Source organism: Vespula vulgaris, chromosome 18 (genome assembly GCF_905475345.1).
Source record: "Vespula vulgaris chromosome 18, iyVesVulg1.1, whole genome shotgun sequence".
In the NCBI taxonomy this organism is placed as follows: Eukaryota; Metazoa; Arthropoda; class Insecta; order Hymenoptera; family Vespidae; genus Vespula; species Vespula vulgaris.
Genome location: NC_066603.1, coordinates 1,500,699 through 1,513,561, shown reverse-complemented (window position 1 = coordinate 1,513,561; position 12,863 = coordinate 1,500,699). Strand labels below are relative to the sequence as shown.

Genomic DNA, 12,863 nt, shown 5'->3' with positions numbered 1-12,863 from the left:
ATTACTCTAACGAATTCTTTTGAATCAATCGGTATAATAGAATTACACTTTGCATGCTCTTTCTTTGTATAGAGATCTGTTTTATCAACGAACACTCAATAGTTTTTCATTACCGACAGCTATTCGTAAAACTTGAAATTGGCGGGTAATTTGAAATGGAAATTGATCAGTTCAATGATACATTTGTATTAAAATATATGATCTGTAGCAATCCATTTAACGAATAATATTGATTCTCAAAAAAACGAAGTGGAAATATATCCATAATATATTATTTGAATAATTACAAATAGTGAAATCATATGTAATAATCGATTTACGTTCGGTCAGAAAATTGATGATTAATCATTTTCTATACTTAGAAAATTTGGTAATTAATAAATGCTTTCAACAGCAAGTATTCAAGTATCAATTTTATCTACATGGGAAATATGTACATAATCTATATGTATCTCTGGCGTTTTCTCTTCTCTATAGTCGATGATAATATTAGCTCTCGTTCATACATTATTAACTGTAGTAATTGTTAAGGGTAAAAGTCAAAAGCTCATAGGTCGTTATATATCGTAGGATTATTATATAGGATTAGCTCGTGGTAAATAAGTTAATGACAAATTTATATCTATTCGAAGCAACGAATGAACGAACGAACGAACGTACATACGTACGCGCATAATTAGCTTGCTTGCTTATGCAGCATCATTTTATTTATCTACACATTTATCTCGAATATGTCATTTAAAGCTATTTAACATGACACATCTCATTAGGTTCGACAAATTTTAACGTATTGAGATAAATTAGACATTGTATAAGTATAGTTTTACGAATTATCCAAAAAGAGTCAGCGAATAATTTCAATGTGATACTCTTAGTATCATTACAAATCATAATTTATCTAACTACCTATTATTTGCTATATTCGACAATCCACTGCGTTAATTATAAACAAGTATTTCACAACGAATTATTTTACGATGTGCACGAAATCATGCTTATTAAAGTTAATCCTATTTTCGTTCCTTTTTTTTGTACGATAAATGTAAATATCATTCCATCTATTAATACGCTTTCTTGAATGTTTTACTTTTATATTTTGATGCATCATAATACTTTTCAATATTACAAAAAAATACATTAGTCGTATTATCGTACGCATATACGTCACTAAATTAACGTGAGTTATCGAATCAAAGTATAATTGATCTATATACTGTTATCAAGTTCTCTAATTAATAAAAATTTCAGTCCGATCTGATTGCAGACAAAGATAAGCGGAAAATGGAAGTTTCGATAGAAATTCAACGCGTTCTAATTTTATTTACTTATTTTTCCTTTTTTTTACTTGTTTTGTTTCCATCTCGAACTGTATCCATATCGGTTACACTCGCTCTCGTTTATGTACGCACATACGCAGTTCTGTTATGAATACGCGAATATACAAGCTATATATGTATGATTTGCCGGAATCGGCTTTGCGAACGAACAATGAAATATATCCTTTGTAACTTCGATTCCGATCACTGTGAGAAAGAAGGTCAGTGGTACACGCTTGTATTTTCAGATTGTGTGCTGTAAGAATAAAGTATAGTATATTCTCTACCGTACGAATTAATTTATGCGGTCTTAAATAACATCGCTTCGATTAATTATCTCCCTCGGTAATGCTTCTTTTTTACAAAGATTTGATAGATTTGATGAGGCAACAATTAATTATAATTATTAATCGATTTGATTGAATTCCTCGGTTAGAAATTGTAATTAACGATTGAATTTATTCAATTGCTGTTAATGACTTTAGATGCCTATTCAGGCTTGGTAATTTGTTGAAAGGTGGGAATAAATATCCTACTCATTTAACCTTGCTCCCGAAGCTAAAGCTATTCAACGTTTCTATGTAATCGTGCCTTGGGAACTGTTCGCGAGTAGTAGTTATAACTCGTTATAACTTGTCCGTCATTGAAAATGTATATACTTTGCGAGCGTGTAACGTGGTTCGCTCATGTTCGAGGAAAATTTAATATGAGCGACGTGTCCGTTGAAAAGTTGTGTGCTTCGCATGATCTCCTTTAACTTTGTAATCAGTAACGTATTACTTTCTGTGACATTGATGTACGAAACTCTATCAAAACACAAGTATTCGATACGTCCCTTATCTTGCCTAATTGTTTACCCATTTTTTCATTTCATTTCTTTCAAAACAAACCTCTCAAACGCTCTCTTGGTATCGCTTTGTTCTTTTCATCGTTCATCGAATAGAACGAAATACGAAACGTACGAGGTAGAGAGAGAGATAGTAGTTGTGTGTACATAAGTTACGTACATATATAAGTACATAAAATTGTGTTGTCTTTTACGCATCGACATTAGTCATTATTCTGGCTAATTGGAACGAAAGCATCGGTTTTCAGTTCAGAAGGCATTTACCACATTTCGGTTGCCGTTTCAACGATAGAGTATATCTCTCTACGTGATTAATACTTTCACGATTCCTGTGCATTATTGGTTGATTTTTAAATCGGATCGTCTGTATCCAAATACATGCATATACGAATGAATCTTTGCTAGTCGTTATCTAATTTAATGAAATCATCGAGATATAACGATATTCGTTTTCGATTTAACGAGATGTCGCCTTTTTGCGTAACCTAGAAATATTTGAAAATAATTAGTATATATATATATATATATGCATATACATTTAAAACAACATTACCTCTTCGTACTATAGTTTTACAGGAAACGAAAATATTTTTTATTCGATCCTAAAAAATCACAAACTTTAGTAATTTTTGTTAATTTTCTACGTCAGAGAGATCAGATTGTCCCTGAGGATTTCATCGTATCCACGTTGATCCCAAAGGAAAGTAAGAATGTAAAATTCGTATCCATTGGTGCATAAGCAACATAGTATGTATGTAGAAGCTCGTGCACGCGAGAGGACCACAGCGTCCTGAAATTCTGTCGATTTCACTGTTCGCGTATCCGCATGCTCAATCCATGCCGAGCATGCTTCCGGCTCGGATGTAAAATCGGTGTAAATATAAATAATTCCACCACAGGACGGATACCGAATGGGTGGGTTTCTCGCTCGTCGTACGCCAGTAAAATTCAACGTTCTATCGCACGTGTAGTTGAAAATATTTTCCTCATAGCGTGTTAACTCTGAATCATTCTCTCTACGTTTTCGATGAAGCGAGTTGAAAGATAAAGTGAATGAGAGAGACAGAGAGAGAGAGAGAGAGAGAGAGAGAGAGAGAGAGAGAGAGAGAGAGAGGGGGGGAGGGAGGGAGGGAGGGAGGGAGGGAGAGGGAGAGAGAGAGAGAGAGAGAGAGAGAGAGAGAATTTTCTCACCGTCAATTTGTCACATTTTTGTATTCAAGTTTTTATATCAAATATATCTTTGGTTTTTCATTTTCATCGTAGAATATTCTAAAAATCTAAGTCATTTTAAAGAATTAATTAATAAGAGAATACCTTATGTTAATTACTTTCCAACAGAGATTTAGATTTTTATTTTGAAAAAAACTTACTTACTTGTTCGCAAGCTAATTCGAGAATAAACAGTCATCGTACTTGTTACGACCAACTAGAACTTTTTCTCCCATATGACTTGTAACTTTTATGAAAGGGATTTAAAGTTTCCCGCGTTCGCGTAATGGCCGTACAAACGGGAAATACGAAAGTATGGCAGTAAAGTGGCCGGTAACCGGTAAATACGCAACGGACTCTATACTACTGTTTACTTCTCTATGTTTGGAAACTCTCTTTTAGTATGTATTTCTTTTTTTTCTTCTCTTCTTCTTTCTCTTTTTTTGTCTTTTTGTACTGCACAAAGTAAGAGGATTTTTCAATTAAATTACGTTTACATATATGATGAAAGATGGAAAAGCATTTCGATCTTTTTTTTTCCCGAAGTAGATATTCTTTAAATAAATATACGATACACGTTCGATTGGTCAGTTCAAAGAAAATACGTAGAAGAAAGGAAGAAGGTACGTTATCATTGTCGACCAGAACACTTTTAAAACTAGCTTCGTTTTTATTGTATATCTGACCGAACGAAAAGCTCGACTCGAGGCGAAGAGACTCTAGCTCTAGTGGAAACGGAAAATCTCCTTGAAAGGATTTGCAAGAAGAAGGTCCTAGCACACCGAATCGATCGAGAAGAACGGAGAATGGAATAAGAAAGTCGAGTTAATAGATTGCAAGATGCAAAGCGTACTTACTTACGTCCTCCTTATTTCGGTGAAATACTTAAGCAAATATCTCGCTATTTTCTCTTGTTTCTTGAAATCCGTTATTCAAGCTGCATTATTTAAACGTTTCAAAAGGCTTCTATCGAATTTTCCTTTCTATTAGACTGTTGTAATAACATTAACACAGATTCGTACGCTTCTGCAATGTTTTATTTACTTTTGAAGAATTTTTTATTTCATAACGAATGCGCATTAATAAATTTTCTTGTGAAATACAAGTCAGAACAGATTGTTTCCTATTTTAGACGACTCTAATTTCGAACGTTATTGCTCCTACGGAAAAGTAAGGAAAATAAGTGAGGTTAGTTTCGTTTATAGAAGATAGGAAAAGCTAAGAGAGAGAAAGAGAAAGAGAAAGAATGATCGTTATTCACCACGTGAGCGGCTTACTCGATGATAACTCCCCTTTTTAAACACAGCCGGTACTTAATAATTCTGTGCTTGTTAACGGATACGAGCTCGCACACCCAAAGCCCCCCAACCCAGTCCAACGCCACTTTGTAATCTTAAATTCTTGCGGGTATTTTATTAACGCGAGTTGTTGCTACGACAGGGAGCAAAATGGCAAGCGCACGTGACTTCGGACGAGCTTTCTCTCTCTCTCTCTTTCACTCTCTCACTCTGTCCCAGTCTCTCTCTTTACTCGGTCTCTCTCTCTCTCTCTCTCTCTCTCTCTATCTCTATCTCTCTTTCTCTCACTCCTTCGTCCTCTTTGCTTTACTATTCAAGTCGTTGTCGCGTTATCCAAACTACCTACAAAATTTGTCGAATGCATAGAAACCTTCTCTCTCTCTCTCTCTCTCTCTCTCTCTAAGAAATACTTACATAAAACATCATCTATGTTGCAATAATATAAATTGGACAATATTATTTATTAAAATAATGTAGTGATTTGAATTTGACCTTAGTTGTACGTACGTTCCTGAGATTAGAATTTGCCATGCATTTAAATTCATTTTTCTTCTTCAATCCAGTCTTTTTTTTTGTTCGTCCATTAGTTCTAATAGTTTGGATCAATAAACTAGATCGATAAATTATGATTATCAGTGTTACGTGAAGTACGTGCAGGATGAGAATCTTTTTACCACCGAAGTCAATGTTACCAATTCACGAGGAAATTCGCGTCTTTTTCCCTTAATTACGAGTAATTAGTATTTGTTTTTTAAGCTTATAAAAATTTCTCTAGTTTATAAAAATTTTGTATTTTCGTTTATTAGATCGAGAAATTGTGTTCATTTCAAACGACATTAATAAAGGTGGTGTAATGTACGTGCAGGATGAGAACCTTTTCACCATCGAAGTCGATACTATTAACTCGTGACAGATTTGCGTCGTTCTTCTCTTAATTACGGCTAATTAATATTTATTTTTTAAGATACATTATCTTCCAATATATCACTCGATTCCTGAAAGTGTGTTTTCTGTGGTGCATTATTCGTCAATTGTGAGAATGGTACTGAAAAAGATATATTAGTGAAAATAAAAGTGATGACTACACATCGCGTCTATTCTTTTTCTTGTATTTTTGCATTATTTCCCTACAGATCTCCCTTCTCTATTCTAATTATGTAATCGTATAATATTAGCAATGCATTTCGATGATTTCTATACTGGGACATCGCATTTATAACAATTTTATATTTTCGATTATTAAATCGATAAAAAATGATTATCAAGGTGACGTGAAATATGTGCAGGATGAGAACCTTTTTACCATCGAAGTCAATGCTATTAACTCGTAACAGATCTGCGTCGTTCTTCTCTTAATTACGGCAAATTAATATTTATTTTTTAAGATACATTATCTTCTACTAGATCACTCGATTCCTAAGAATGTGTTTTTTATGGTGTATTGTTCGTAAATCGTGACAATGGTACTGAAAAAGAAATATTAATGAAAATAAAAGTGGTAACTGCATATCGCGTCTTTTCTTTTTTTTTGTATTTTTTGGCATTATTTCTCTATAGATTTTACTTTTCTCTTCTAATTATGTGATTATAAAATATTTGTGATGTATTTCGACGGTTCGTATAATTTTATATTGTGTTTATAAAAATTTTATATTTTTGTTTATTAGATCGAGAAATTGTTGTCCTATTATATTTGATTTCCATACACACACACCCACACACACACGAGGCTTGGGATACCCGTACTCATATATGTGTATATATATAATACAAACAATAAACATCTTCTCTACAATTCATCTTTTGTTTTCCAAGAATCCTACGTACCGGCAGACGAAACATCCCAGCTTTCTTTTTCTACATATTCTTTGTCCTTCGTCCTGTGTATAAGGTCAGTCTTTCTCCTTTAAAGATACAAAGCTAGTTTAATAGAAAGAGATAGTGACGAAACAATGGAACGTTCGAGCTCGTTCAAGGTGATTTAGTACGTTCTAGTATTACAGAATCTTTCGGCATGTACACAACAAGTGAACGTGGTCTAATTCTTCTTGCATTTATTTTATTTTAGAATAATTTAATTCTAATTTTGTTAGCATTTATTTGATATCATAGGAAGAAAGTATAGATCATTGCACAAGAAAGTATACAAATTTGTATAATTTATAATTCAATCGATTGTTGCAGTTGTTGTTTTATTTAGAAAATTTATAACATTTTCGTTACTATCGTTATACGCAGTAATTCGCACGTGAATAAAATTATAATTGGTTTGATTGAAATGTATCTTAATGTACTACCGATGGCTATATACTTCGATATATCTCGAAAAGCTTTATTTAACATTAATTAAATTAACATTGGATTAAATTTCAAATATTAATTATTAATATTTTTCAATAATATACTTTTTAATATGCGATCTTCAGTAATGATTCACAAGACATGTGTTTTATAAATGTATTTTTTCATATATGGAAAAAGAAAAACCTATCACTTTTTATATTTCAACTTTGCAGATTTTAGAAATTATATTTGACCGTGTGCAGAACGGTCTTAGAATCAGTGTTTGCTCGTACTATTCTAATTTACTTTTTATAGCTAAATAAGTTAATTAAATATAATTAGACTAAATAGAAATTTGTGAATTAGAGTTATACTTGCATCATTCTTTATTATCGTCCAGCAGAACGTTTAATGTTTCCTCTATAAATTTCCAAATTTTTTAACATAACGATATTAATAATCTTAATTTCATTATTAGTTCAAATAAAAAAGGAATCGTCGTTACGGAGCAGGATGCTCATTGTGCAAAGAACCAGCAAACATTCCGGTATGTTAATTTTACTTTACATATTTCCTCAATAAATTTAATCAGTTTTTAATATGACATTGATACTAATAAATTGGGTTTCTGTTTCTTTTTCAGTTCAAATAGAAGAAGAATCATCCATCCTCTTCATCATTATGGGCAGAATGCTGCTAATCATGCGAAGAACTCGATAATCAGCAAACATCTCGGTAAGTAAATGTTAACATATTTCCTCAATAATTTTAATGTTTTTAATATGACAGTGATACTAATAATTTGATTTTTGTTTCTTTTTCAGTTCAAATAAAAGAAGAATCATCCTCTTCATCATTCTGGGGCAGGATGTCCGTCGTGCAAGCATCAACGAAGATTTTAAGTAAGTAAAGTTTTTTATTAAACATTTCTTCAATAATTTGAATAATTTTTTATTATAAAACCACCAGCTAAACAATTCTTGAAAATGAGTCTCTGGCAAGCAACAAAAGAAAAAGCAATTATATGTAATAAACCAAATTTGATTGCTTTAAAAATAAAGTAAAATCGCGAATTAGAGTCAGTGTTGTTCGCCGATTAAAATTTCTCGCTCGCGTTAATAAATCAAAAAACAAGAATTTATGTCATATTCTTGTTAAAATTATATATTCGCCGCGTTGTTAGAATTATTAACACACTTTCGGCCTATTCAGGAGAAGAGGATTGCGTTGCGATAAATATTGTAATGGTTGAAAGTGTGAACTTAAAAATTCATCCTCTTCATCTTTATCGACGGTTATAAAGCTTCGTCTGGATACAATTACATGTAAATATATTTCTTTCTTCCAATTGCAATTTCTCTCGTTGGTCGTATAAATCATATATTTTTTTTTTTAATCATTTTCATTCATTCACAAATATATTAGTTCGATATGCAACATATAATTAATCATTTTTATACTTTTTTGTGTTACAGATTCATCGATTCAACGATTCAACGATTCAACGATTCATCGATTCAACGATTCAACAATAATTTCAATCAACTTCACGACATCATTCGACCTACTACGAGGGGGACGAGTGTTTTGGAGCCATCGCAGAACTGCAAAGCGAAACTGAAGCAAGAACTATAAAGGTCGCTCAAAGACCCGACATTGTTGTCGATTCACGAAGAAAATTATCCCCATCTTACAATTTAATTCTAAGATAACATACTTTTCTGTTATTGAAAAAACATTGAAATATGCAGCCATTCGCCCGGTAGTACTTGTGTCATATAATTATACATATAATTTAGTTATAAATTTTAGTCACATAATGCATATTACTTAGTTACAGATTTTAAATATAATTAAGACATGGATTTGGATATTTCACAAGTACTACCGACCCAGGTCCCACCACGTGGAGGTAGCTGCATCTGGGGACCCACGAGCTAACGGGGACTCTACTCTAAAATTCGCGTGACCGGCGTGATCAAATAATCGGCGTTCTACAAAACGAAGTCCCCGGTAGGACTTTTAATCGCGCACGACACTCCCGGGAGTGTTAATATAACGGTGACTCTACTCTAAATTCGCGTTCGCGACGTTTCGCGCACTAACCGAGACTACAGGCCGCTAACTGGAGGAGGGTGAGTCCCCGCTTACGGATAGCGAACCATGATGCTCGGTAGCACATAAACCGACACACGACCGGTCATTTCGTCTTAGCAGTCAAACGAAGTCCATTACCGTAGGACTTTTATTCGCGCCCGAGAACACCACGACTGTGCTCGCCGACACAGGCGCGAATGTTCTTCCTATCCTACCCGTATTCGCGTCTAACAATCGAATATGAACCAAACCATTAGACGCCACATTGGACCTGCGCCGATGGATCGAAAATCGCGAAGAGGAGAAGTAGAGAAAGAGAAGTAAAAAGAAAACCGGAACATGCGCGCATGTGAAAACGATAGAACTCAAAAGAAAAGAAAGAAAGGATCTCTGGAAGATGCGAGGGAACACCTTGCGGATATGAAAAAGATGAGATTGAAGAGAAAATATGGACGTAAAAAAGAAAAGAAGAAAAGACGAATCCCCGACCAAAATCATGATCCATCCTTCTATGATGGTCTAACCTAAAACAAAAAAAGATAAAAATAAAAACACTCAACGCCTAAAGGCGCGCACCGCGTAAGGGCCATTCGGTCAAGGACACCGACCCGCGGTAATGCTGTGTGGACATGTAATATTCTTTATAACCACGATTCGAGCAAGCCGAAACGTGCATAAAGATTCATTCTCGTCTCTCGGCATCGACAGTCTTGATGTCGAGTAAAGACAATATTCCGTGTGTGTGTATTGGAATTTTCCTGCACACCTTCAAAAAAAATGGCAGGTAAACCACACGGAACTTTTCATTCAACGCCTAAGAGGCGCGCACCGCGTAAGGGCCATTCGGTCAAGGACACCGACCCGCGATAATGCTATGTGGACATGTAATATTCTTTATAACCACGATTCGAGCAAGCCGAAACGTGCATAAAGATTCATTCTCGTGACTCGGCATCCAGAGAGTTGATGCTGAGTAAAAGAATGTTCCGTGTGTTCAGATTTTTCTGCACATCGTCTTCAAAAGAGATGGCAGGTAAACACGACGGTATTATTTATTCATCGCCGAAAAAGGGCGTACCGCGTAAGGGCCATTCGGTCAAAGACACCGACCCGCGGTAATGCTGTGTGGACATGTAATATTCTTTATAACACGACTCGACCAAGCCGAACGTGCATAAAGATTAATTCTCGTCTCTCGGCATCGACAGTCTTGATGTCGAGTAAAGACAATATTCCGTGTGTGTGTATTGGAATTTTCCTGCACACCTTCAAAAAAGATGGCAGGTAAACACGGAACTTTTCATTCAACGCCTAAGAGGCGCGCACCGCGTAAGGGCCATTCGGTCAAGGACGCCGACCCGCGGTAATGCTGTGTGGACATGTAATACTCTTTATAACCACGATTCGATCAAGGCGAAACGTGCATAAAGATTCATTCTCGTGACTCGGCATCCAGAGAGTTGATGCTGAGTAAAAGAATGTTCCGTGTGTTCGGATTTTTCTGCACATCGTCTTCAAAAGAGATGGCAGGTAAACACGACGGTACTATTTATTCATCGCCGAAAAAGGGCGTACCGCGTAAGGGCCATTCGGTCAAAGACACCGACCCGCGGTAATGCTGTGTGGACATGTAATATTCTTTATAACACGACTCGACCAAGCCGAACGTGCATAAAGATTAATTCTCGTCTCTCGGCATCGACAGTCTTGATGTCGAGTAAAGACAATATTCCGTGTGTGTGTATTGGAATTTTCCTGCACACCTTCAAAAAAGATGGCAGGTAAACACGGAACTTTTCATTCAACGCCTAAGAGGCGCGCACCGCGTAAGGGCCATTCGGTCAAGGACACCGACCCGCGGTAATGCTGTGTGGACATGTAATATTCTTTATAACCACGATTCGATCAAGGCGAAACGTGCATAAAGATTCATTCTCGTGACTCGGCATCCAGAGAGTTGATGCTGAGTAAAAGAATGTTCCGTGTGTTCGGATTTTTCTGCACATCGTCTTCAAAAGAGATGGCAGGTAAACACGACGGTACTATTTATTCATCGCCGAAAAAGGGCGTACCGCGTAAGGGCCATTCGGTCAAAGACACCGACCCGCGGTAATGCTGTGTGGACATGTAATATTCTTTATAACACGACTCGACCAAGCCGAACGTGCATAAAGATTAATTCTCGTCTCTCGGCATCGACAGTCTTGATGTCGAGTAAAGACAATATTCCGTGTGTGTGTATTGGAATTTTCCTGCACACCTTCAAAAAAGATGGCAGGTAAACCACACGGAACTTTTCATTCAACGCCTAAGAGGCGCGCACCGCGTAAGGGCCATTCGGTCAAGGACACCGACCCGCGGTAATGCTGTGTGGACATGTAATATTCTTTATAACCACGATTCGATCAAGGCGAAACGTGCATAAAGATTCATTCTCGTCTCTCGGCATCGACAGTCTTGATGTCGAGTAAAGACAATATTCCGTGTGTGTGTATTGGAATTTTCCTGCACACCTATTTCAAAGATGGCAGTCAAACACGACGGAACTATTTATTAATCGCCAAAAAAAGGCGTACCGCTTAAGGGCCATTCGGTCAAAGACACCGACCCGCGGTAATGCTGTGTAGACATGTAGTATTCTTTTTCATCACGATTCGATAAAGCCGAAACGTGCATAATTTTAATTCTCACTCGGAATCGAGAGAGTTGATGCTCAGTAAAGATAAAGTCCGTGTGTTTGCATATATGTTGGGTTTTATCTGCACACCTTCTACAAAGAAGATGGCAGGCAAAGCACGACGGAACTTACCATTCAACGCCTAAAAGGCGCGCACCGCATAAGGGTCATTCGGTCAAAGACACCGACCCGCGGTAATGCTGTGTGGATATGTAATATAATTTTTAATCACGATTCGATCAAGCCGAAACGTGTATAAAGTTTAATTCTGTTCGCTCAGCATCGAGAGTCTTGATGCTGAGTAAAGGCAATTTTCCGTGTGTGTGTGATCGGATTTTCCTGCACACCTTCAAAAAAAGATGGCAGGTAAAACACGGAACTTTTCATTCAACGCCTAAGAGGCGCGCACAGCGTAAGGGCCATTCGGTCAAGATCACCGACCCGCGGTAATGCTGTGTGGACATGTCATATTCTTTATAAGCACGATTCGATCAAGCCGAAACGTGCATAAAGATTCATTCTCGTCTCTCGGCATCGACAGTCTTGATGCCGAGTAAAGCCAATATTCCTTGTGTGTGTGTTGGGATTTTTCTTTATCTTTCTTTACAGCTTCAGAAGTGTAAGGATCCCACGATGATCCATCCCCGGATGTAACCTGAAACAGAAAAAGGATAAAAGATTAGATAAACATGTAAAAATTACATGCAAAATTAGATGCAAAAATTTATTTATATTCAATAACTTCTTGCATCAAAAATAAAACTGACAATTTAAATTATAATAAATTTAATGTCTAATTTAAATTAGACAGAAAAGAGAGATTTTAAAATAACACCGAAATATGCAGCTATCCGCCCGGTAGTACTTGCGCTATATAATTGTATTTTCAATTTAGTTATAAATTTTTGATAATATATATAACTTAGTTATATATTTTAGATATAATTTAGACATAGATTTCAATATATCGCAAGTACTACCGACCCAGGTCCCACCGCTAGGAGGTTGCTGCACGTGGGGACCCACGGACTAACGGGGACACTACTCAAAAATTACTTACATTAACCCTTCTACTTGCGAAAGAGGCATACTGTAAGAATTGCGATGAATATCGCAGCGGGGGGCCGTAAGGCAGT

At 36.0% G+C, this 12,863-nt stretch overlaps 1 protein-coding gene across 2 annotated transcripts; it reads left to right on the top strand.

The window, feature by feature from the left end:
- Positions 1-5,197: 5,197 nt before the first annotated feature.
- LOC127070578 (uncharacterized) lies at positions 5,198-12,863 on the top strand. 2 transcript variants are annotated; one of them, XM_051008707.1, is made up of 7 exons: positions 5,198-5,403; positions 5,477-6,284; positions 6,486-6,561; positions 7,432-7,500; positions 7,597-7,688; positions 7,778-7,855; positions 8,429-12,863. In XM_051008707.1, the coding sequence occupies exons 2-7, from the start codon at positions 6,272-6,274 to the stop codon at positions 8,572-8,574; spliced, it is 474 nt and encodes a 157-aa protein (XP_050864664.1). In that variant the 5' UTR covers positions 5,198-5,403; positions 5,477-6,271; the 3' UTR covers positions 8,575-12,863. The 2 variants fall into 2 exon arrangements, with proteins under 2 accessions (XP_050864664.1, XP_050864663.1); XM_051008706.1 differs by having other exon boundaries at positions 5,198-6,284.